At 39.7% G+C, this 26,822-nt stretch overlaps 1 protein-coding gene across 1 annotated transcript in view; it reads right to left on the reverse strand.

The window, feature by feature from the left end:
• Positions 1–26,822, reverse strand: part of VEPH1 (ventricular zone expressed PH domain-containing 1) — a 283,060-nt gene that overhangs the window by 76,926 nt on the left and 179,312 nt on the right. The window contains exons 8-9 of the mRNA XM_008578689.1: positions 18,844–19,053; positions 17,669–18,066 (exon numbers count right to left, since the gene is read on the reverse strand). Coding sequence (XP_008576911.1) covers positions 17,669–18,066; positions 18,844–19,053 — 608 coding nt within the window. The remainder of the gene's footprint in view (positions 1–17,668; positions 18,067–18,843; positions 19,054–26,822) is intronic.

A 26,822-nucleotide genomic window follows, 5' to 3' on the forward strand; every position in this document is an offset into this window, starting at 1 on the left:
CCTCGCTCAACCAGTGAGCGGGAACCGGTCTGTATGTGGGATCCGAACCCTCGGGCGGGAGCGCCGCCGCGCTTCCCAAGCGGTGCACTATCCAGTGCGCCACTGGGCCGGCCCCAAAAGGATCCATTTCTAAAAAAAATCATTCAGGCAACTTTGCATACTTTTTCTTTTTTCTCATCAAGTCTCCAAATACTCTGCTAGGAAAAGGGGATGAAAGTTACTGGCTCAGAGTTAGTGAAGGCTGTTGTATATGACCCTAATGACACTTGAAGTATGCATCTGTCACAGCCAAGCACACCGCATCTTAACACACTGCCTTTGTCTGCCTGGCTAAAGCGGGGCAGTGGAGGGACAGAGCCACATAGCACACCGGATCCATGGCTACCAGCCCCCCTCCGCCTGCCACGTCCTTCTGTGGGCAGAGACCCTGACATGCAAATCAGCATCCTAGAAACCTCCTTTCTGTCATTTCTTGTCTACTGATTTTGTCCCCCTTCCTCACATGGTAGAACCTCACCAATGGGTACTAGGAGTGACTCTGCAAATATCAGCAAATATTTCCCTTGGGTTTTAGAAAGAAGGCTGGAGGGAACAGGTTTCAGAATAGTTCAATAGCAGTAATAGCATTGGGCTTTAAACTGCTAGTTATTTTTGGCACTATTCTCTCATTCCCCAAAGCCTTCTGCATACCAAACTGTTTACAGTTAGAGTGAGGACTCCATGCCCGCATCCAATTACTTCGAGGTTTACAAATGAGCTAAGTGTGGCAGCTCAGACAGTGACTGCATCAGGTTAGGCCCAGCTGTATAGCTGGAAGACCTCAGCAGAACTGTACAAAATCCCTCTCACATGGCACCTCTCTTGTACCTCAAATGGTCGTACCCGGGCACTGGTTACTTCTAAGTCAGTGTACACTCTCATATCTGCTTTACTCTTCCAAACATTTTCTTGACATCCTGTGTCTGCTGTCTTCTCCCTCATTCTCCTAAGCTTATACCTTTTAATTCCTTTGTTATCATCTACCTTTCTTTTTGGTAATAATGGAGATAAACATGTGCTCATTCAATCATGCTTACTGGAAAGTTTTGTGTGTGGGGTCGGAAACTCTTAAATGCCACCTCACATAGAACTCCAGGTGAATCTGGCAGCTGGAAAAAACTGTGTAGAGCAGGATTGATAAACTTCTGTCCAGGAGCCAAGTCTGATTCATTGCTTGTTTGTTCAAATAAAGTTTTATTAGAACGCAGTCATGGGCATCCATTTATATGTCTGCTTTCACCCTGCAATGGCAGGCTTGAATAGCTGCAACAGAGACCAAATGCCCTGTTTCTGTCCAAAAGTATTTACTACCCAGCATGGCTGCTTTCACCCTGCAATGGCAGACTTGAATAGCTGCAACAGAGACCAAATGCCCTGTTTCTGTCCAAAAGTATTTACTACCCAGCCTTTTGCAAAGAGTATGCCAACCCCTGATCTAGAACACAAGCTGATAGCAATAAATAATATTGTGAGACATGATATAAATATTTTTCTATGTTTCAAACTTGTTTGAAAAATGTTAGTATTTTTGGAATTATTACATTTAGTTTTAGTGTCAAATGGAATGCCATGGGCAGGAAAGATATATTTTACCAAGGACTGGAAAAAGTATATCCTTTTAAAGAAAGGTACCAATCTAGATACAATATCTTGCATCCAATATAGCAGTGAGATATATGTTACTCATAGAAAGAAATATGACATTTATCTACATATGAAATTAAGAAAATGTTAGCTAAAACATCTGTGTGTACAGTGCTTCAAAAAAAAACATTCAATTTATAAGATTATACTGCTAAATTTTTGTAGTAAAGGCAGCTATAATTGCACATTGCTGGCTTAGATCTTTATTCGTTTTTTGTTTCTAGGAGGAATGCTCCATTATTTATTTAGTTGGAAATACAAATGTATCTATTTTTAATTGAAACATAATTGATTGTACATATTGGTGGGGTACAGAGTTGACTATCAATACCTGTGTGTAATATGTGATCCTCAAATCAGGATAATTACTATATTTATCATTACACAATGTAAACATTTTTTGTGGTTCTTTACCAATTTCTCACTAACCATCTTCCCCTTCCCACCTCTGTTAGCCTCAGATCTGTTCTCTTCTTTTGAAAGTTCAATAAATTATTGTGATCGTTACATCTTTCTTTTTTCCTTTTAATTTTTTTTTCACCTCCAACTTATGAGTGAGGACATGTGGTATTTCTCCTTCTGTGCCTGGCTTATTTCACTTAATATAATTTTCTATAAGTTCATCCATGTTGCTGCAAATGGCAGAATTTCATTCCTTTTTTATAGCAGAGTAGTATTCCATTGTGTATAAATACCACATTGTCCTTATCCAGTGGTCTGTTGATGGGCATTTAGGTTGGTTCCAACTCTTAGCTACCGTAAATAGAGCTGTGATAAACATGGGAGTGCAGGTATCCCTTTGACATGATGATTTCCATTCCTTTGGGTATATACCCTGTGGCCTTCTGGCTCTGGCTCCACCATTGTCACAAACCTGGTTGTGGTCAGGGACAAGGCACATGGACTGCTGCTGCCTCAGGACCCCAGGGGCTTCTGGCTCCAGTCTGTGTCTTTGAGTGGTGGGTTTAATTCGTTTACATTTAGAGTTGTTATTGAAAGGTAATGTCTTATTCCTGGCATTTTATCAATTTTTGTTTGGATATTTTAAATATTTTTTGTTCTTTTCTTCCTCTTTCATTGTTTGTCTTTGATGTTTGTTGGTGTTTTGAGGTGGTAAGGTTTAGTTTCTTTCTCCTTCACATTTTTGTTCTACCAGTGGGTTTTGTTTTTCTTGTGTATTTGTGGTAGTGATTATTATTTTTCATATTTTAGATGCAAGATTCCATTGAGGATTTCTTGCAGGGCTGGTGATGTGGTGATAAACTCCCACAGTATTTGTTTGTCTGGGAAATACACTATTTCTCCCTCATTTCTGAAGGATAGCTTTGCTGGGTATAGTATTCTTGGCTGGCAGGTTTTTTTCTTTTATTGTTTTGAATATATCCTCCCATTTTCTCTGGCTTGTAGAGTTTCTGTTGAGAAGTCTGCCAATAGTCTGATGGGGGTTTCCTTACAGGTTATTTGCTGCTTTTCTCTTGCTGATTTTAGGATTCTCTCTCTTTTTTTAAGCTTTGCCAGTTTGACTATAATGTGTCTTGGAGAGGATCTTTTTGGATTGAATCTATTTGGGGATCTTTAAGCCCTCTGGATCTGAAGGTCCACGTCTCTCTCTATACCTGGGAAGTTTCTGTTATTATTTCATTCAATAAGTTTTCCATGCCTTTCTCTTTCTCCTCTCCTTCAGAAACACCCATGATTTGGGTGTTTTTGCACTTAAGGTTGTCTGCTAGCTCTCTTAGACTTTCTACATTTTTTAAAAATTCTTTTTTCCTTTATTTTTTGGTCTGTCTGGGTTATTTTGAAAAGACCATATACAAGGTCAGGAATTCTTTCTTCTGCTTGCTCCCTGAATTTGTTTTATACATAAAATAATTTAGGGCCATACCAGCCTCAGAGGTGTAAAATACTTAGAATCTAAGAATTGTGTCTGAAAATCATTGGGTATAGATAAATTGGCAGCTAATTTTTCTTTTTGGCCCCCATATTTAGTTTAGAGACTAACGTGACATGCACGTGTAACCGTTCCGGGGAGAAGTCTTTACCAGGTCCACTCCTCCACCCATGCCTTTCCTAGATATGAGTTGGCTGGAGTCAGAGGGAAAGTAAAATGATTATTAAAAACAATGTCCATGATAGTTAGAGCTTGTAATGTGAATACTGATTGAATTTAGGGGTAAAAGTACTAAGAGCTTTTAGAAGTAATATTTTTTGGGTGTTCCCTTCATTTAATTCTCAAATATGCAACAAACCAGCCATTGTCATAGATGAGAACATTGAGATGCAGAGGTTGCCTGTCAGCTGAGGCCCTGGCTGCTGGAGCCTGTGCTCCAGACCACCGCACCCAACAGCCTCACTTCTGCACTTCCCTCTACTTTTATGAATTACTGTAATGAAGCTCATTTATTCTGAAAGACTAAGTTACCACCAGTTCCCACTAATTATCTGTTTTCTTCAGTATATAAAGTGTTTGAAAAATGCCATGCGTGTATTCTCAGCAAATGGTTAATGCCTTAACCATTCTATCTCTTTTTCAATGCTGACCTTAAGATATAATTTATTTGTGGCAGTCTCTGTGGGTTTTCAAACTTTTATGTTGCATCAAAAAACAATTAACTTTTCTTTTTCTGATAAAATAAAGGATCTTTCCCTAACCATAAGTGAAAAGTCGTGTGCAATGTTAAAGTCCACAGAAAGACAGCAGTTCAGTTGCAAGTTCAGGACTGCACTCTAACGGTGCATACATTGTCTACTGGGTCAAGTGCTGGGCAGGCCTGCTCCTTGCTCTTTATTTGTTAGTTCATGTGTTCTTTCATTCAATGGACCATGCTGTGTTGAGCACCTGCTCTGTGTCCAGCATTGTGCTAGCCACTGGAGATAAAGTCCAGACTCTGCAGTGATATTGCAAGGATATTACTGAGACCCTTGATGCTGACTGCTTCTATTCTTAGTTGCTGTGGTTAGGATGCCTTAGTCTAGCTCGGACCCTGAGGCCTGAAACCCCTGACACTCTCAGAAGGTATACCATGAAGTGTGGGAGGTTTAGATAACTGGATTATTTAATCAGAACCGTGAAAGCCAAGGCTATTGTAAACTTAAACAAGGCAACTTGAATCCTACCCAAGGGCTCCTGTAATCTCTTCAGGTCCCACCTTGGGTATGGTTGAGGCCTCCAGGGGCTATGATGGTATCTAGTTCCCTGGGCTTCTGCCTGCCCAGCTGGGAACTTCATACTAAGAGAGTGGAAATTTCCAGGAAGCCCCTTTCCAGGTGACAATGAAGTATTTTGGGAAGGTCATTTATCTGTGAAGGCAGTGACTGGAGACTGGGAAGGCCTACGCTGGCTGCAGGGACTGGCTCTGGCTGGATTTGTTGCTGCATGGACTTCTTCCTCCTGGTCAGCTGGCTACCAAAAGTGGCAGCCTACTCCTCCCCCGGGCTAGTGTTACCAAGCACTGGCCCTGCACTGGGCAAGCAGGGCAAAGGCAGCTGAGGGCTCCAGCTGTTCCTGTGATCTTGGCCCATTCACTGGGGACACCTCTCTCCTCCTTTTATTCTCCTTTTCTAGACCCTCATCTGACAGGAGAATGTCAGCACCTTCTGTCTGGAGGAAAGAGACAAAGGGTGAGAACACAAAGGAATGTTCTGCTGATAGAAATTGTTTCAGGCTTCTGCCCAAGAAAGCAGTGATGGTGAGGGTGTAGAATTTGGAAAAGGGAAGGGGAATTCTTCTCTGACCCTTTAACTTGTTTATTGTATCTAACCCCCTTCATTATTCTATTGTGGTGGTATTCCAAGCCAACCTCACCTAAAGTGAGTGAACAGAGTGGCCTACTCACATCTCCCTGCACAAAGCTTGCCTGCAACCAGATGATTCAACGTCAAGTTATTTTTATTTATTTATTTATTTGTACTGTATCTGAGATGAAAGGAAAGGAGTGTGACCAAAACCAGAACGATATTCGTTTTACTTCAAAAATCAGTAGGGTCATCATTACAGCAATCTGGGTATAAATCTCTTCTTAATACCAGGAAAAGTCATTTCTCAATGAGATTTCTATTATCAGTAAAACACCTCTAATGGATCAGAAGAACTTACCAAACCATATCTTGATGGATAAAGTGAAAATGAATTTGAAACACATGGATTACATTTTCTTTAAAATTTGCTTGAGTTCAAAAGTTAGCAATAGTAATGCTTGACTGAAAACATTTGGGAATTTCTTAAGCCTCAAGTGTTTGAAAAACCAGTTTCTAAGTTGAACTTAGATGGGTTCCTTTACCCATCAGGGCACTATAATTTACATTAAACATATTCACAGATAATACTTTAACCAACCACGGGTGGCAATATGTTATTGTTTTATTTATTTATTTATTTATATTTTTTTTCCTTTTTGTCTTTTTTACTGACCGGTAACTGGATCGCAACCCTCGGTGTTGCGTCCGCACTGGGGACCGGCAACGGGATCGCAACTCTCGGTGTTGTGCCCGCACCGCGCTCAGCCAGTGAGTGGGAACCGGTCTCCACATGGGATCCGAACCCTTGGCGGGAGTGCCACCGCGCTCCCAAGCGGCGCACTCTCCAGTGCACCACCGGGCCGGCCCTGTTTTATTTTTTGCTATGGAAATCTTCTCATATTTTAGCACTATAAATTCTCAATTAAGCCTTTTTATTTATATAATTACTTTAAGAAGATAGAATAATTCTTCTTGCTATAGTTCAGGGAATGCAAAGTTAAACATGACAAAATTTCTAGGAGCCGTAACAAACATCTTAAGTGTTCAATGACTGTTTGACATTTGAATTAATAGAAGATGTATAATATCAATACCGTTAGAATACAAAGGATATCTTTGTCTTGATTCTTTTATAGTAGACTCAACTGTTTATAAGAGTTTAAAGACTTTGATGAAAAGCAAATAAGCAAACAAAAAAAACCACCCATGGTTTAACTGTATTTATGAACTGATAGGATTGTAAGATAAAAATTCAGTAGAAAGATAAAATAGGGATGTAGCAATAGTCTTAACTGTTCACATTTACCAGAAAAGATATTTTTTATTTAAGTATATTCAAGATTCTTTTTTAAAGAACTTAGAAAAAAATCATGTAGATTCAGTAGAGAAAAGATGGTCCAAAGTATAATGACATCAGTTCCTATTAAAAGGAATGAGGGTCAATTGGACTAATCTATAAATATCCATGATAGGTAAATTCACATATAGATACTTGTCTCAGCCCACCTTTTAATGTTTTGGGTTTAGGAGAGTATATATTGCCACCAACATTTTTGCTTAATTTTAATTCTTCATATTTTAAGGGAAATGTAATCCATATGTTTCTAATTCATTTACATGATTTGGCTAAACATCATTGAAGACATATTTGATGCCCAAGGTATTTTGAGTCTTACAAAATGATCTTCTATGAGGAGCTAAATGCTATGGTTATAAAAAGTCAGAAGGACACAAAATACAAATTCAGACATATACCAAGGAGTAGAATTTCCTGGCTTCCAAATCTATAGATCTTTTCTTATAGCTCGTAATCTGTTAGAAGAATCAGAGGACAGCTAGAACCACAAATTCAGTGCCAACAACAGTCCATATGAATAAGTCTGGTATTCTTGAGTGTCCTTGAAAAGAAAACTCATCTCCTCAGTTAAGAGATGATCATTAAATGAAGAGCCAACTAATTAAACCATAAATTCATGGTAAGGAAGAAAATTCTTTCTTCTACTACTGGGATCCACTGGAACTTACCATTCCTGCTGTAGTAGTGCTTCTCAAACTTTAATGTGCATGTAAATCACCTGGGAGATCTTGTTATATGGTAGGTGCTGATTCAATAGGTCTAGGGTAGGCCTGAGAATATGAATTTCAAACAAGTGTCTGGGTGACATTGATGCCGTTGATTCGTGAACCACACTTGGAGAAGCAAAGCTAAACTCTGTTGCAGGGTTTCTCCATCCTTACTGATATTTTGGGCTAAATACTTCTTTGTTTTGGACTGGGGGTGGGGTGGTTGAGTGGGCTATCATGTGCACTGTAGGATATTTAGCAGTATCCCTGGTCTCTACCCACTAGATGTAGTATCGCCCCCTCCCAGTCGGACATTACCAAATGGGACGGAAGTGGGGCGGGGGTGGGGTGGGGTGACAAAATTGCTTCTGGTTTACAACCATTGCTCTATTGTTATGTTTAATGGTTATACATTTGTTTTATACTGTAAATGCTTCTTTTGATAACTGGCTTCAGTGAGCACAGCATTCATCAGTTAAACTGATAAACATTCTGCCTAATTTGAGCAATTAGTACACTTTTATTTATGGATGTTGTAGATTTTATAACTGATATTGTTTCTCTCCTTACTATGACCCCTAGAGTGTTCAGAAGTAGATTTGCAAACCACATTTAGCAATTGTGAGAATTTCCAGGGATAAATTTCTAATAAATAACCCAACCACCAGACTCGTTTTATTTCTCTGTGTTTATTTCCCCCATCACGTTGAATGAGTCATCTCTTTTTATTTTATCATACATTTTTGTTTCTCCAAACTTCATATACTGTTTGGAATGTTTGGTTTTCACTGAGTAAGGTAAACAAAACTATTAGAATAGAAACAGAACAGGCCCAATGCATTAATTTGCTGATTATGGTTAGTTACTTGCAGTTAGATATAAATTAATTAATAAATAAAAAAAATAGTGAGATAAGCCTCAAAAATTGAACAATCTGGCCTATTTCTCCCAACTGTAGCAAACTGATCAATGCAGATGTCTGGAGAAAGAACAGGAAATTAATATGAGGGAATTTTGTTTGTTTGTTTTCATTTTTGTTTTACTTTATATTAGAGATATAAAATTAGCAATAAAGTTGTTTGAGGCTGATGAAAAAGTTGGCCAAATAACTGAAGTTTTATATTTTGCCTACCCTACCATAAGACATTTAGAATTAATTGCATTTAGAATATACAGGATCTTAAAAGTTATCCAGCCCAATGTTTCTCGTTTCTTTAAGCTGTGGAATCTGTCAGGAAAGCCAATGTGTAAAACTAGCTAAATCAGAGCTGCCCTGTTTGCAGGGCAGGAGAAGTGAGGAGAAAGGATGATCTGGAGCCCCTTTGAAGGGGCCTCTTGAGGGTCATTAGGGAGCAAGCTTAAAAACTCATAACCCCATAATATACTCTTGGGACAGGGTGAGGAAGTGGCAGCCCAAGGAGATGAAGTAAACTGTTCAAGGAATCGGAACTGCCCTATAACAGAGCTGGGACTGGAACCCAGCTGGGGAATCTGGAATTATTACCTGGGTCCAAGTTACCCAGCACCTCTATTACTGAAGCCAACTGTTCTTGTTAAAAAGTTCCAAACCTTGAAGAAATGAATACATTAAAATATGCAGGTTTCCCTTTTCCTCTTCCTTTCTCCTCCACCTGCATCCCTAATCTAATTCTTCAGAGAAAACTAGTGGTAGTAGTTTGATGTGTGTCCTAGAATTCTCCCTTCTTCCCCCAAATTTATATATACATATACATATATGCAAATCCTTTTCTTTGTTCTGGTTCTTCTTAGCTGCCTCTATTTTTTTCCTCTTATTATATAGCACTTAACATTTTCCCAAATCCTACATACTTTACTAATTTACCATTTCCATTATTTATTGTATGTCTTTTCCCACTAGAACAGTCTCCATGACAGGAAGGATATTTGCCTGTTTTGCTCACTGATGTCTTCCACATTCCTAGAATGGTGCTGGTAAGTGATGGGCACCCAAAAATATTTGTAGAATGAATGGATGAATGAAGAATGAATGGCCAGGATGAAGAGGCAGAACACAGGATTTCTAGGGCAGTGAAACTGTTTTGTATGATACTACAATGGTCGATACACGTCATACATTTGTCAAAACCTGTAGAAGGTACAACACCAAGAGTGAACCCCAATGTAAACTATGGACTTTGGGTGTTCATGATGTGTCGATGTAGATTCATCAATTGCACAAATGTACCACTGTGGTGGGGGCTGTTGATAGTGGAGGAAGCTGTGTGTGTGTGTGTAGAAGGGGACTGGGGGTATATGAGAACTGTATACTTTCTACTCAGTTTTGCTGTGAACCTAAAACTGCTCTAAAAATAGTTTATTAATTAAGAAAAAAATAGAGTGAGTGGTCATCTCAAAATTCATATGTCTAAACCCAGACTCTTGGTTTCTATTTCCCTGCGTGTTCTCTCTTCCCCGAGTCTTTCTTGGCTGTCTCAGTAGAGGACACCCCCCATCCACTGGGTGATCAGGCCCAGCCCACCAGCACTGCTGATGGCTTTCCCTTGAAATATATCTGGAGTGAACACTTCTCACCATCTGTAGTCTAACCACCCTGGTCCAAGTTCCCAGGCATAAAGTGTCCTACTGTCTCATGGCTTTGCATTTGCAATTCCATCTGTGCTTCTTCTCCTCATTCAGGTCTCCATTGCAAAGTCACCTCCACAGAGAACACTCCTCAAGCACTCTGCCTAAATAGCAGAGCAGTCCCATCGCACCTCCAGCTCTCTATCCCCAACTCTATTTTGTTGTATAGCACCTATCCCTACTTGACGTTATGCTATGTTTTCTTTTTTGTTCTTGGTCCATCTCATCTCACAGAATAAGTTCCAAAAAGAAAGGGACTTAGTTTTGTTTGCTGCTAGATCCCCAGTGCCTAGCATATAGTCGGCACTCAATACATTTCTGTACATCAGTGAATGAATCTCTCGCCTGTGAACAGTTGCCTCCTAGGGAGCCTCTCTAGCCCCCTCTACAGACTGTTCTCCACATCGCAGGTAGGGGGATCTTTTCAAATCTGTTTTTCTCTCAGGATAGACATGGTCTGTTAGACCCTGTGGGGTCTGGCCCCACCTGACTTGAAGCACGATCCCCGCTTCACTTCACTTCAGTGCTCCCTGGAGGCCAACTCTTGGTCCCGAAGTGGGCTGTTCTCTTTCCACAGGACCTTTGCACAGGCTCTTCTCCCTGACAGATGACTCTGCCTACCCTTCACGTTTCTCCTCAAGAGCCCCTTCTCCAGGGAAGCCTCCTTCACCCCCCAGTTTAGGTCAGACTCTGTGTGATCTGCTCTCACAGAAACACGTTCCTTTCCTGCAGATAACTCTTCTCACTTTGTAACTATGCATTTACATACAGTGATTATTCAATTAATGCTTTATTCCACAGGATAAGTTCCATGATATCAGAGACAACCACTATTTTATGGACAATTGAATCCACCACCCACAGCACAGTGCTTGGCACATGCCAGATTCTCAACAAGTGATGAGTGAATGAAGGCATAAATCAGCATGGCAATTTCCACTGTCCCCAAACAGGTCTCATGAGCACATCTGCAGAATATAAAAAAGGACCTTTCAGCATCACTAACCTTCCTCAGTTTCAAGAGAACAGGGGGCAGCTAGCTGAGTCTCACCCTGCTTGGCCAACAGCAGGTGCTGGGTGCACAAATACTAGAGAAATAGAAGTCAAGGTTCTTGGGTGTGAGGCCTTGGGAAACTTGCTGGAGAGACACAGTCACCTGTTAATGTCCCTAGCCACACAGGAAAGACATCACATCCCAGATTAACATTTCTTCAAACATCTAAACTTAAGCGATCATCTGTAAAAAGTTGTTTTAATTTAAACTTATAAATGAGAAGGATTCACATGAGAGATAGAATAACACTCTCAGGATTTCTGTGATGGCATTACGTTCCCACATTTGTGGCTTATTTAATGTTGGCGTATATTTTAATGGATGTGGGATAATTGATTGTGAATGTTTCATCTGAAAAACAATTATTTTCCATAAAACAATTTATTTTCTAAAAGTTTCTGAATCTTTTTATATGAAAAGAAAAAAATTACAGTTTATAATTTTTCACTGGTCCCTAATGTGGACAGGGCAAACATGTGGACACAAGAATTTGCTGTCCTTTCCTTGGCTCTTTTTTGCTCACTCCAAGTGGGACTGCCAACCCATGACACAGGCTCTGTCAGCTTCAGGCAGACTCACTGCTGTTGACGGTCCCTAATGTGGACAGGGCAAACATGTGGACACAAGAATTTGCTGTCCTTTCCTTGGCTCTTTTTTGCTCACTCTAAGTGGGACTGCCAACCCATGACACAGGCTCTGTCAGCTTCAGGCAGACTCACTGCTGTTGATAAACATACGTGTCTCTGAAAGTGAACTGTAACACAAATAAACGCTGGCCGAATTATCAAATACCTGGACTTCTAATTGCCAAATATGTCATGGCCCATGTTTTTGGAAAAAACACCTAAAAATCTTCCATCATCTGAAATCTGATGGTTGTCGTGGAGTAAACAGAAAGAAATGATCTACCTCCCTCCAGCCCCGTCTTTTCCTCATCTCATCAAAGCCTGTTATGCAGCCATATAATCTCTTTTCAGTTTCCTGGCCACCAGCTCTTCATCACCAACAGAGCTCAAAAATACGAGTTCACTCTGTTTACTCTGTTTTTAGATGATATTTGAGGATATCCAGAGACCATTTTGTTTTCCTACAGGGCATAAACTGCCAGTTTCATAATGAAAAATAACATTCACTTTATTGAAATTTGGCTTGTGGTAAACTGGATGGAAGCTACTCTTCTGCTGGGGACCATCAGTGGCTCAGGACCATTTTGTATAACATTGTATCTTTTGGAGTAAAGACAGTCCTCAAACAACAATAACAGATGACTGATAATAATCTCTGTGTATGAGCTTCCCTAAAAAGGGATACAAATATTGACTGGAGATATGAGTATATTGCCATATAACCTTCCATTTAAAAATAATACATTTACAAGAATATATTCAAGAATATGAAGTATGCCACAGCAAACTACTTTTCCTCCTCTTCCTCCTTACAAAGTGGCTACCTTTAGGGTGAGATATATTGAAATATACTCCTGTGCATTTTTGATCCATTTATGCATTTACTTTTGCCTCTGTTTGTTAGCAAGGTCCATTTAAATCTATTAGAATCGTACACAAGGTGGACAGGATATTAGGGGAACTCACTATTTCAAGGTCTTGGATGACTCATTTCATATACAGGCAGATAAGCCCTCCTGCATCTCCATACAAAATCACCTAAGAGTGTGCAGGTGCTCATCAACTTTACTTTGTGCTATTTCCTAGTTGGGTCAATATTCATCTCCTCTGTAGAGAAATATCAGGTAACTCAAGATGCAGACAAACAATGCACCCCTTTGTTCAACAATATTGTAAGGAACATTTTCTGTACTTATTTGAATATTCAAAGAAAACCAAACTTTTTTTTTTTAATTTTAAGAAGGACGAGGTTTTGCAAATATAATTAATGAAAAATAAAGTTATCTGATGTCTGTATTGACACTCTGCAACATGTTAAGCTGTGGATTAACACAGCTTAATCTTAAGCTTGCACCGACCCTTGGCTGGGGACATACAAGGGCAGTGATCTGATGTTAACTCATTAGAGGAGTTCAAGGAGGATCTTTCCAAAAGGATCCATGGATCTTTCTTTGTCATGTTATGTGGATGTCTCTCACCACTGGTGCAGAACCAGAACATGTGTGGCAGGAGAAAGTAAAGGCAAGAATCCAGACACTGTTATGTCTCCCTCTGTTGCCTAAAATCCACTCTGGAGAAACAGGAGCTGGTGAGTAAGGCAATCCAAAAAATGTTCCAAAGGACCAAGAAAAATTCTCTGGAAAAGTTTTTCCTCATAAGTGTCCTTCAGACAAGAGCCTGATGGCCCACCTCAACAAAAAAAGGCTCCAGACAATTTGTAACTTCTTCCTTTTTGATGTTTTTTTCTTCTCAAATTGTGTGAAAAAGCTTTAGGATTCTTTTCTGGCTTCAAATTTTGGAACGCCAAGTCCTGGAGAAATTATCCTAATCCCACGATTAAACCAATCCATTAAAAAAATGAAAAAGAAGCCACCCCCAGAACCCTCAAGTGGATAAGCATTGTCATCATCCTCCAGATGGAACCAACTGGACCAGCAGGGTGTAAGGACTGATGTTGGCTTGGCCCTCACAGTCACCCAACATTGAGGCTGGACTTGAGAACATGCAAATTTTCAACAAGGAAGCTTTCTTTGTAATTAGTCATGAACACAGTGCCCGATTCTTAATATTTACAATGAATCTTATTTTAAGAAAAATCAACTTATGTGGGTTTATTAGAGAAAGAACTTTATTACTAGCTTAAAAATTAGCTTTCTGCAAGTCAGGCTTGCTGATATGCTCTACAGATGGTATGTATTTTCACCCAATCAGGAAATTTTTCAAAGCAAATCAAAGTAATGTTGATGGGTTCTTGTAAGCTTTTATATCATCCTTTATGGAACCCCAGTGATGGGCCAGATTTTCATGGATTTATTCCAATACCATGTTCGTTTGTTTGTTTTTAATGTCTAATCATTTTTATTCACATAAATGAATACCAGTAATTCAGATTTTTAAAATGCCTTGTGTCAGATGAACTCAATTCTGGTCTTTATGTAAATACAATCAGGAAAATGATATTAGACAACCACTCTGCTTATGAATATGTAACTTTCAGTGGCTTAAAAACCTGCATTAACACCAGAGGCCTACAAGGCTCAGGAGTAAATTACTGACCTGGGGATAACAGGCTCTTTCATACTCCAAATGACACTGCTAAACCAACCTCAGTAAGACCTGAGGTTTGACGTTTTTTCCAGATGTGATGAGAGATTTGCACCGATTCACTTACACTCCATTGACTGTCCCCAGTGTGATTGATATCACGCAATAATAGATGGCTGACTGGGGTTAAGAATGTTGTTTGTGACCTTGATTCACCTCTTACCGAATTGTGCTGCACAATGACTAGTGAGATTTCTATTCTTTCAGCACACTTTATTACTGAAGTATAGGTTGAGCCATATGAACTGATGTTTTTGTATGTCAAAACAGCTGAATATCCATTTTTTTCATATGGCTCAACCAGATGCCAAAAGAATTTCCTTAAAGGGTTGTTCATCATATTCTTATAATGTGGACTTTGTAACAGGAGTCCAAATTTATTCTTAATACGTCGTTATTTTCTGCTGGCTATTTGTCTTTTTATCTTTAAATGTTTCAGAACTTTTTATGCTTCTTCTGTTTGTTTCTTGATTACTTTGCATAATTCATGAGGAAAGATCAAGTATGTTTCCTTTATACCAACAACATGTTAAACATAACACAATTTCTAAGTCTAAATCTTTCTTCATCAAATTTTTAAGGAAAGGTAGTATTGTGTGCCAAGTGATCTTACAACAACAAGCAAAATCGTGTCAGCCAGATGACTGCTGGTGTTTCACTGAATGGTTTACACAATCTCTGAAATAATAACAACGTGTCCCCTGCAATCAGCCCGAGTCCTTGCTCAGTGGATGTATTAACAGTGAGTCATATAAATCTTCGATCCCTCACATGTATCTCTGTACAAGGAATTTCCCAGGAAATTACAAAAGTATGAATGAATTCCAAAATGTCAACTTAAAAAAATGCATACTCAGTTCTAGGTCATCCCTGGTAGGAAATACTGGTTAACTATCAAAAGAAAATACTCTACTTTTTTTTCTTTTTTTAAGTAAAAATGATGGTGGATTCACACGATATTTTGGGAAAAACCCAAGTCACCTAGTTAACTCTCCAACTAATTTTAACTTCCCAAATAATTCAAGGCAATAAGAAATATCATGTGTTTTTGAAAACGAGATATTTGAAGTAACTCTGCAGGACTTCTTCCACATGTCCACAGGACTAAAACTCACAGTATATAGCAAGGCTTTAATGCTTTAGGCCAAAGTTAAAACAAAACAAAACTATTCTAGTAGATAGAAGTGTTTCTGACTTTATCTTTGCTATAAACTCCCTCTGTCAGACTGGGAAATTCACTTAACCTCTCATAGATTAAATTCTCCCAACTGTGCATTGGACACATCAATCATTAGCAAAATGGGCAATGGCAAAGAATTTACATTGATTGAGCTTTATTGATTTTAGCTATCCCCAAGCTCTGGTATACTTATTTAAAACTTACATTGGAATATGAGCAATAGGACTTTTACTGCTACCATTTTAAAAAGAATTTTAAGAAGGTTAATCGAATTATTGTAAATGCCTTTGGAAGTGTCAGATTCTGCACAGATGTACTAACTAATAGTGGTTGTTATTGCCTAATGCTCGACCCCCCTTTTCCCTTGGTTAGCATGAGAATACATTGTTTCCTCTGATTTGAAGTGGGAAAATGGATAGAAAGTAGAGTGTGGAAAACAGGACACTCCTAGTACGTAAATCTGATAGTGGGTGAGTGAATATGAATTGGATTCACTATTCTTTGGCTGTGTTTCCTTCTGGAGGCCAGGTGGTGAGACTTTTTTATGAGGCCTGTCCCCTGTGAGAAGATGGCAAGCCTTGCCAGAGTGTTGGGGCCTTCGCGTAAGTCTCAAGGGAGGAACGTGGCTACTGCCTAAGAACTGCTGTAGGGAAGATCCTGTGAGCCTGACAGTGCCTTTCAGACGTCCAAACCTGTTCAACCCACTACCAGAAGAACGCACCAGTCCCAAGCACTATGGCATTTTAGGACCTGTGTCTCAAACCCATCAGCTTTCTGAGGGCCAGGCCTAGGGCACACAATGGAAAGGCATGCTAGAAAATCTAGTAATCAGATAAATATTCTAAAAAATTAAAACTAATGCCAAAAATCTGTGAGGCACAAAATTTCAGGACTATACTTAGAACAGGATTAATATTACTAATTATTCCTTTTGTCTCAGGCTCTGATATGGCTTGGCAAGACATTGTTAGTGATCCTGACATTACTTAAAATTTTACTGAGTATTTTTGGTGCTCCCTTAAATTGTGCACCTGAGGAGCTGGTCCCTAACATTTTTTTTTTTTTTTACTCTGTCCTTTGTTTTCTGACTATCTCATACTCTCACTGGCTCCTGACCTTCCACGTCACCTCGTGACTATGGTTTTGCCCTTTTCTTTCTGTCTTCTAATCTCCAAGAGGTCAGGGATCATGTCTGGCTGCTTTATAGCAGAATCCTGAGTACGTCAGAACAGTGCCTGGCACGTGCTAGCTGCATGGTAGGAAGGTCTCCAGGAGCTGGTTCTCAATGCTGCCATGGCTTCCTTGTATGATTATGTGGAAGAAAAATGTCTCTTGGCTGGACCCCTATCTTAGAGGCTGCCTCAGGGCCACAGATCTCTTTCCAGGATTTTCTTGAACACTGGGGACAGGGAACCAGTAATAATGTATCGTGAGGTTTTTAAAATCAGAGAGTTGGTGGACTTAGGTGCACCTTAAGTAAATTCAAACGGGAATCAACAAGATAATCAACCTTGCTTTTAAAAAAGTAATTAAGGGCCGGCCCGGTGGCGCACTGGAGAGTGCGCTGCTTGGGAGCGCAGCGGCGCTCCCGCCGAGGGTTCGGATCCCATGTGGAGACCGGTTCCCGCTCACTGGCTGAGCGTGGTGCAGGCGCAACACCAAGGGTTGCAATCCCGTTGCCGGTCAGTAAAAAAAAACAAAAAAAGGAAAAAAAAAAAATAATAAAAATAAAAATAAAAAAGTAATTAAAATAATGTAGGGTATTTCAAAATTACGTATTTTGTAAAAGATACAGAAAAAGGAATGACAATTTATATGATTTGAGGGTTTTTTGTTCTGGGTTTTTTTTTTTTTGCAGTGACTCCTGAAATTTCTCAGGTTTGGTAAGTTCAGAGCACTTACCAAAAAAAGGAAAAAAAAATAATAATAAAAATAAAAATAAAAAAGTAATTAAAATAATGTAGGGTATTTCAAAATTATGTATTTTGTAAAAGATACAGAAAAAGGAATGACAATTTATATGATTTGAGGGTTTTTTGTTCTGGGTTTTTTTGTTTTTTTTTTTTTGCAGTGACTCCTGAAATTTCTCAGGTTTGGTAAGTTCAGAGCACTTACCTTCAATGGTACACTGATCGGGGACTGGAATCTTCTTTCCGATTTCCACAGCATATGCTTTCACTTTACTGAGATTTTCTTTTAGGTACAAGTAGAGCTTATCTTGGTGTTCTATAGGACTTGCGGTTGTTTCTGGAGTTTCTTCCTGGAAGTTTTCTTTAACAGTTTCTGGCAAATTCTCTGATTCTATATGTGTAATATTTGGGTGTGAAACTGAGGAACTTCCCAGCTGTGATCCATCAGTGTCTGTCTCAGAAGGCAACTTGTCACTTCCTTGGCGAAGTGGGTCTATTTCTGAAAGAGAGATGCTGGCTGGTACGTCTCCACTCTCTCCACCTTCCCCCTCTTCTGCACTCACACCCTTTGTGAGCACAGCGTGCAATGCCAGACTTTTTGGCCTACAATACAAAGGGAAAGTTAAAACAGTTAAAGAACTCGAGTTACCATTCATTGACACTAGGACAAAAACATACTTCCTCTGGAGTGTGAAACTGTTAACAGTCTTGATAAAACATAGATCACCAACAAGTTTATGCAATAAACCAAATGTTTGAAAAATCTAGTTAACCTCCCAAAACAAAGATTTAAAAATCAATTTCATGGCAAAACTGGCTGCAGAATGGTGGACTTATATATGAGGGTACTTCAAAAGGCTCATCGAAAAACGGAATTAAAAGCTAATAAGAATCTTTCCATTAACTTTTTGAAGATCCTTCACATTTTTATTCTTTTTCTACTTTTGTTTCTAATTCTTCATCAGAAATCAAGAGAAGCTATTGACAGTAATTCTCAGTATTGGCAAATCTTTATTTTAAAAGTTTTAAAGTAAATAAGCCATAGTCCTTCACATTTTTATTCTTTTTCTACTTTTGTTTCTAATTCTTCATCAGAAATCAAGAGAAGCTATCGACAGTAATTCTCAGTATTGGCAAATCTTTATTTTAAAAGTTTTAAAGTAAATAAGCCATAGACTTGTTTTCCACTTGTGTTCCCCATTTAAAATAGTGAACTTCTTTGAATAATGAGAGCACTGTGGATATTTCATTCATGAAAGGACAGAAATCTGGGTGACTATAGATAAAGATATATGAAAAGCGCCCCATAGCAGTGTGATAACAAAACCGATAGCAAGCATGAAGTGCATACTTAAAAAACTAACCAAACAAAATTTATACCTGTTAAATCTAATGTTTTTTCTTTCTTCTTTAGAAACTTGGCCCAAACTATATCTTCTGATAGAGCCAGGGGTATTGCTCTCAGCATTTATTTTGTTTTCAAAAGCCTGGATTTTAACTTGGAGCTTTCCATGGTCTTCATTTTCAGCTATAGTGAGCTTGCTTTCTTCCAGTTTCTCAGGGAATTCCATTTCAGTGCTGGGTTTTCCCCTAAAGGAATAGAAACAATTGCATTAGATACTGGTCACATGTACCCTTCAGAACAGTGTTATTCCCTACTTAAAATGCCTCTTGTTCAAAACTGAAAACTTTGCCTGATAATTTTTTTTCAATAGTCATTTAACAAATATTTATTAAATATCTACTATGGGCATAGGTCTTTGAAATTGCTTCTACAACTTATTCTTCCAGAAGTTTACAAATATTGGTGTTGTGTCAACTTTGGATTAGAAATACTTTCTGAAGGGTTCAAAGAATAAAAAGTTTTTATGGTCATCTACCACTTTCTTATCTAGAAACTCTCCAAAATATGGCACTCATATGAAATTCATGCCAGACATTTTCTTGAAAATTTACATGTGCTCATATGTTTGTACTGAAATTGATAGAATAAGAACATTTCATATGGACTGTGTAAGCTCATGGTTTTGTTAATGGAAATCAGTATAACACTTTAGAAGCAAGAAACCTCTTTCTGAATTTTAAGATGTTGGAGAAAGGAGGTTTTCCATGAATGATATTAATAGTTCCAAATATCTTTTACAGCAGAGTTTATAAACCACTCTGTGTGTTATTAAAAGCACTTCCTTTAAGGCAGGGCCACGGGTGGTAGAATTTTGGAACCCCTCTGAGGGCTAACAGTGCCTTAGATAGAGTAAGAATCTACAGATTAGCTGAAGAAATAGCTCGCTGATGCCCACTGAGGTGCTGAATGATTACAGAAAATTGGTATGTACGTATCTTCCCTTATCTGCCTCCTAGTATTGAGTCGGCTACTAGAGCTACTTTAGTATTTATTTAACAATCACTATCCATCACAACATATGGAGTTAGTATTAATTCTTTCTCTATAAAAACAAGCTTAAAATGAGCTATTTTACTCACCACTTTTCTGACACTGAACATGTGCGGTTTTTTTTTTCTTTGTTTTCTCATACCAACCAATTCTGCAACTCTCTGGACAACAACAGGGTGTTCTACAATTCAATTCAATCCTGACACTTACTATTCCACAGGCTGCCATACTTCAGATGCCAGTCGAAAGTGGGGGGTCCCCAGCTTACCTACTTGGCTAAAAAGCCAGGGGGTTCCCACAACTTATCCCAACTCCATGGTTCAATAATTCACTAGACCAGCTCACAGGACTCAGGAAAACACTTTAAGTCATTATTCTCAATTTATTATAAAGGATACAACTCGGGAACAGCCATATGGAAGAGACACACAAGACAAGTTATAGGGGGGCAGGGGCCTATTATTATGTTGGTTTGTCTGTATTTACTCGACTGTCTTTAGTATTTTTCCTAGATGTTGAGGAAAGGGCCCCAAATGTACGGAAAAATCCTAGCTTTTTAAAACATGTGGCTATTTTTCCCTAAGGGCCAAAGCGCACCTGGCATAGTACCCGTGAGGGTGAAAGACATATTTTTTTTTTTTAACATCGCTGCTTTTTACGAAAAATCAATACAGAAGGGCTAGTGACTATTTTTTTCAGTTACATTCTCCCTCTTCCGGGGTTATATCTGTGGTGAGCACTGGGGAAGGTGAGCTGGCAGGGCTGCATACCAGAGTTTTTCTGGTTCGCACAGAGAACAGTCCTGGCCTGAGGGAGGGTTCATGATTACGGGCCCTCAGTGGTCAGAATCCACCTGCCCAGGGACAGCTGCTGATGGTACAAAGTGTGAAGAAGAGTAGATCATCTATTAGGTAATCAGGCAATTGTGTATTGCTAATAAGCTATTGTCGATAAAATTTGAAAACATTTTTCTTACATGATTTTTATAGGTTTCCTATGGCTTTGCATAATGTTCATTTGTCTACCATGCTTGAATGAAATATACCTAAGTAGATTGCAAGAATCAGTACGCAGGAATAAACGCTAATCTTGAAAATGTTTTCCTTTATGACCTATACACGATAACATGATACTGGCTGCATGCAAGCAGATGGGAGGCTTTGACATCTTCTAGTCATAAGACTCGTGATGTTTACTCCTATTACAAATGAAACCGAGAGAATTCTATCACTGGATGGTGTTTAACAAACACGATGATTACTGAGGTTAATTTAAAAAGATCTAATAAACCCTGTCAACACAAGAAATTTTGGGGGGGTATTTACTTACTTATTTTTTTTTTTTTAAGATGACGGGTAAGGGGATCTTAACCCTTGGCTTGGTGTTGTCAGCACCACGCTCACCCAGTGAGCAAACCGGCCATCCCTATATAGGATCCGAACCCGTGGCCTTGGTGTTATCAGCACTGCACTCTCCTGAGTGAGCCACGGGCCGGCCCTGGGGGGTATTTATTTTTTATCCATGCTAGTCCATATATAGTCACCGAACTGAAGTATTTCTCTGGTTCCTTGGAACTTAATCACACTTCAAAAATGAATGATACCTTTATTTTTGAACTTTATTTCACAAATTTCTATAGTTGAAATAATTAAAACTTAAAAATTTATAAAGCACAAAGTACACCCCAAAATATATATATCAGATACTGAGCATTATACAAATTTTTAAATCTCAAAACATATGAATTGCTAGAGAAACAATTTATTATAAATTTACTATTTTCTTCTTTCTGTCTAAAGCTCTGGCTTATAAAAAAATCACAATAATTACATTTTCTTCCAAAAAATTTCAAATTTCATATGATTACAGTAAATATATTATGATAATTTTATTGGATCAGTTTATAATTTTAAAATAATTTTTCTTACTTTTGGAGATCTTTCTTTTTTATTTGTTGTACTCTTTATATCAATTTCACCATCTATAAAATAGGGATAACAACTGTATCTAACTCATAGAGTTGTTGGAAAGATTAAATGACAGAATCAGTGTCAAGCACACACCAGGCAGTCAACAGATGTTAGATTTAATTACTATAATTAATTGTTTTTATTATTACTATTGTACCTTTCAAAACTTTGTCTTCCCTGTCTATGCCTTTGGGTAACACACAGAGAAAATATTGGTGGCCCAGACACGGGAAGATGGATATCCTGTATCCAGAAGGAAACTGATGTCCCTTGAGAATGCTGTGGCATCACTCAGCCCCCTTTCCTTGCTGGTATCAGTGTCTCTGGTTACCAGGTGTTGGTTACTAAGTACCAGAGCCTGAATGAGTCACAACTCTGCAGCTGGGGGGAGCCATCCTTCATTCTCAGATTGCTTTACAGCATCCCCTGGCAGAGACTTTGGGCATGAGAGAAGTTATGGGGTTATACCTAAACACCCACTAACCCCAAGAGGGGCAGGTCAGGTGCCTCTAGATAGGGTTGCCAGTAAAATACAGGACACCCATACAAATCTGAATTTCAGATAAACAACTAATATTTTTAAAGTGTAGGTATTTAATATTTAAAATATTTTTAAATGTCAAAATGTATCATATGATACTAAAATTATTATACTAAAAAATACTAAAAGATTACTTGTTCTTTATTTATCTGAAATTCAACTGAGTTTCCTTAATTTTTGTTTCTTAAATCTGGCAATGTTACCCTGAGATAAACTCCTGCTGCTCAGGGGGCACCTGTATAGCTCATCTCATTCCCACATGTCTGGCACACGCAGGTACCTGGAATGTTTGTGGAATAAGTGAACTGAGACCACCTTGGTGTCTGAAGTCAGCTTGCCCCCCACCCCCACCACCTCCTGAGGTCTGCTAGATGCCCATGAGGCACTGGCCACTTCTCCTGGCCCATCAGGTGGAGGTGGCACAGTGTTATCTGGCAAATGTGAAATGTGGAGAGAAGCAGAGAGCAAGGGTGGGAGCTAAGAGAAGAATCTGCAAAGGAGCAAATAAGAAGAGTGAAGAAGCAACAATAAAATGTTTGGGCCAAAGAAATGTCTAGACGTGAATCCGATGGGTAGAATTCTCACCACAGAGTTTCTCGTACACAGTCCCCCTTGTTTTTATGATTTGGCGATTCGGAGAGCACAAAAGTCAGGGAACAAGGGTGATAATAAAGAGTCACTGAGCCAGCCAAGTCCTGAAGAGGAGTCAAAGGGACCTTTCTGTCTCTGGCCATCAATCCACCTGGGCATGACGCAGAGTTCTGCTGCAGGGAGGGAGGACGAATTTTGATTCCAATAGTTTGGAAGGTCAGGAAATGGTAGACAGAAGGTTTGGGTTTATAATACACATTCCCTGCTCCTTCACCTGCTCTGTTGCTTTTTAATTTAATATGAAAAGATAGAAGAGAGGAATTTGTTCAAAAACAAAGACCCTGTCCAGAGAAAAACAAACTCCTCTGCCAGAGCAGGGAGATGCTCATTGTTGTAGCAGAGCTGGCAGAGCCACCGGCCCGGTGCGTGTTTACTTGTGGGGAACAGGGGTGGGGGCCAGCGTGTTGACTCATGCAGGGGGTTGTTATTTCTTTTCTATTTGTCACTTTTAACGACAGAGGTAACTTTACAGAAATCTTTGCCCGAGTTCTATAATCCTCTAAATATTAGCTTGGCCTTAACTCAACACGCCACGTTACAAGAGGCTCAGATGATTTCCAGTCTGAGCGTTTCCTGGTCTCTGTAGCCAAAGTAAAGTTTTTAAAGGTACCTCTAGTGATGCCCAGGGGGAGGCCTAATTATCTCCCTCTCGTGTGAGCTGGGACTCCCCTTAGAAGCAATTTGGCCCTTGGGCAGCTCACCATTCTCACTAAGCCGGAAGACCAGACCATAAATCTGGCAGGGGTGGAGGGATTGGCAGCCTCTCTTCCTGCCTTCTTAAATCAAAGAAAAATATTAGTTAATGTTTGACGATCTTGGCTTGAGATCCCGTGTCCAGGATGTGTCCTCCTGCAGAGTTAAGCTTGTTAGAGGAGAAGTAGGGCACTGTAATGGACCAAATCCATGTCGGGATCCTAAATGCTTAGAATGTTATGTTCCTTACTCTTCAGCAATTTCTTGGGTCATCGGTCATCATACAAATGACAGAGATGATCCCCCAGTCCTGCAATGCTATCATCTCTTTTGGGACTGCAATGCATAATGCTGCTGGAACAGCTGCACAGGAATTCTAAGGGAAAGGACAAGGATAAGCCTAGGTTCTTGGTACTCTTTTCTGCCTCTGACCAGCTCAGTGGGCAAGAGCAGAGATGGCAGGTGCCTAGTTACACAGGGATCCGAGTGTGGTCATGCCAATGGTAGAACTGTGCTGAAATGGAAGGACTCCGTGGTTTATTTTATTCACACAAGATTTTAAAAAGGGATTTCAAAGGGAGATAGTTGTGGGAAACTGGACTGAACATGGACTTAGGGAGAAAGACTCGGGTTCATGACTCACAATTTTCTGTTTATTAGTGCTGTGGCCAATCTCTTTGTGCCTCTGAGTCTTATTTTTGTCATATAAAAATAGGATTAAATATACTGCATCTCCAAATTGCCGAAAGCATTATATAAGATAATGGATTTGACAGTGTAGCCCATACATTCGGGCATGATAAATTCAAGGGATAAAATCCTGGGTGGCTGTTGCCTAATCTGGACATTTGACCCTGAAAGTTAGCTTATATAGGTGGTATCAAACTGAAAGCATTATATAAGATAATGGATTTGACAGTGTAGCCCATACATTTGGGCATGATAAATTCAAGGGATAAAATCCTGTGTGGCTGTTGCCTAATCTGGACATTTGACCCTGAAAGTTAGCTTATATAGGTGGTATCAAACTTGGAAGATAAATTTTTCCTGCTCAAAGGCTGGGAGGGCTATAAAAGCCCTCATCCCCCTGCAGCATCCTGATGAGTGTGTGCTAAAAGAGAGCAACTCTCCCACTGTGTGAGCATATGAGAACTGGGATACAGAAATAGTCAATTTCAAAAATGTCTGCACTTCAGGTATGAATTTTGAGCAACTGCAGGCATAGAGAGAATTCCCTGCAATTAGAATAAAAGTGTAAAAGCCCCAATACGAGGAAGTGACCACCCTAATGCAGATACTGAGTCATTCAACCAACATGGGAGAAAATGGGACATGGAAAAATGATCAGCAAAAAGTGTCAAGCTCCTGCCCTTGCTACTGAGAATGGGATCCCTGGACCAGCAGCACTTTGGGGCTTGTCAGAAATGCAGAATCTCAGGCTTTACCCTAGACCTACCAAATCAGAATGTGCATTTTAACACAATCTCCAGGCGTCCATCCCATGGCACACTCAAGTTTGAGAAATTCTGGCCCAGAAAATGGAAGAAAAGAATCTGAAGGGACCAGATCAGAGGAGTTTTCCCTTAATCAAGCAAGGCTGCTAAGGGTTTCAATAATTCCACAGTGCGGTGAGCCTTAAAACTATCTGTGCATTATTTGAAGTTGATGGCCTTTGTCATCTTCAGTCCTTTTGGGGTCTCTATAAATTCTGAGGTGAAGGTATCTTTTCAATTTTGCCACTGATAGACAATGGTTCAGATGGACCCCAAATCTTTAGTCAAGTTTCCCGAAACTAGAGTGGGCAGATCAGGTGAACCACAGCCTCAAAGAAGGCTGCCTGCCCCACGCTAACGAATTGCCATCTGCATGTGGCGCAAGTTAAAAAGCACTTAGTAAACTATAAAGGAGTATAAAAATGTAAAGTAGTAATGCCATCAGAGCATGTGGAATGAGAATTGAGAGCTCTTCTTTTTCTAGGATTACTCTTGTCCAGGAGCAGGAGCAGGTAATAGCGTAGGGCAGTGAGGACTAAACAGTGAAGACACATCACTCTCCAGCATTTAACACTAAAACAGCAGGAAAAATGGTTAAAATTTTTCCTTTTTGATACATCCTCTCATCGTCTTCACCTCAGATGTGATACCCTATCCATTTTTAATAAGTAGAAACATGGCTTACCCTGAAATAAAGAGAACTGAATAGTCCAAACACATCAATGACTGAGCTGACGATAGAGCTCCACACAAAATCCCATGATTCATTTCCTAGTCTACCTAGAATTTAGCATTACCCTACAGTAAAGTGTAGCTAACAGCCTTCAGGCTGCACCTTTTCCTAAAGATGAATATGAATAATATTAGAACTGTTTTCCTCAGCTGTAACTCATCCCACAGAAGCTGCATCTCAGCTGTGGTTGAAATGGTGCGTGTTCATCACCTTTCATGTATCCAATCTCTTTCCTTTAGGTCTTTCCCAGAGGAAAGCTTGGGAAAAAAATGTTAGATATTAAGGAAAGTTTTCAAATTTGTCTGGGTTCAACTGCATCAAGACTCTTATGCAGTGGTGTTCAAACTACCTGTGGTAAAGAACCGTTTTTTGATAGTCTGTTTTTTTATTTTTTAATTTAAAAAAAAATTTATTTACGATGATGATTATTTTTTACATTCTAAGATGTTGCAGAGCGGTTTGTGGGGGAGGGGAGAGGGGAAAGTGGAGCGGGGATAGGAAAGGAGGAGGAGGAAGAGGGGGCATGGTTGAGGCCCATGGCACCCCCTCATTCTGGCAGGGGAGTCCAGGGGCCTTCTGAAGGTGGCTCAGTCATGACTGGGCTGGATGCAGACTGCAGGGGGCATGGCTGAGACCATTGGTACCCCACTGCCATGGGAGCCCTGGGTGCTTCTGGCAGTGGCTCTGTCATCACTAGGCTGGATGTGGACATCAGGGGGGTGTGGCTGAGGCCCTCGGATCCCCACTGCCCTGGCTTTGGAGCCCAGGGGACTTCCCATGGCAGCCCAGTGGTTGTTGCTGGGCTGGATGCAGCCATCAGGGGCACGGCTGAAGCCCTTAGCCCCACCCCCCCATCCCTGGCTCCAGAGCCTGGGGTTTTTTT

This window comes from Galeopterus variegatus, unplaced genomic scaffold, assembly GCF_000696425.1.
Source record: "Galeopterus variegatus unplaced genomic scaffold, G_variegatus-3.0.2 Scaffold1744, whole genome shotgun sequence".
NCBI classification, from domain to species: Eukaryota; Metazoa; Chordata; class Mammalia; order Dermoptera; family Cynocephalidae; genus Galeopterus; species Galeopterus variegatus.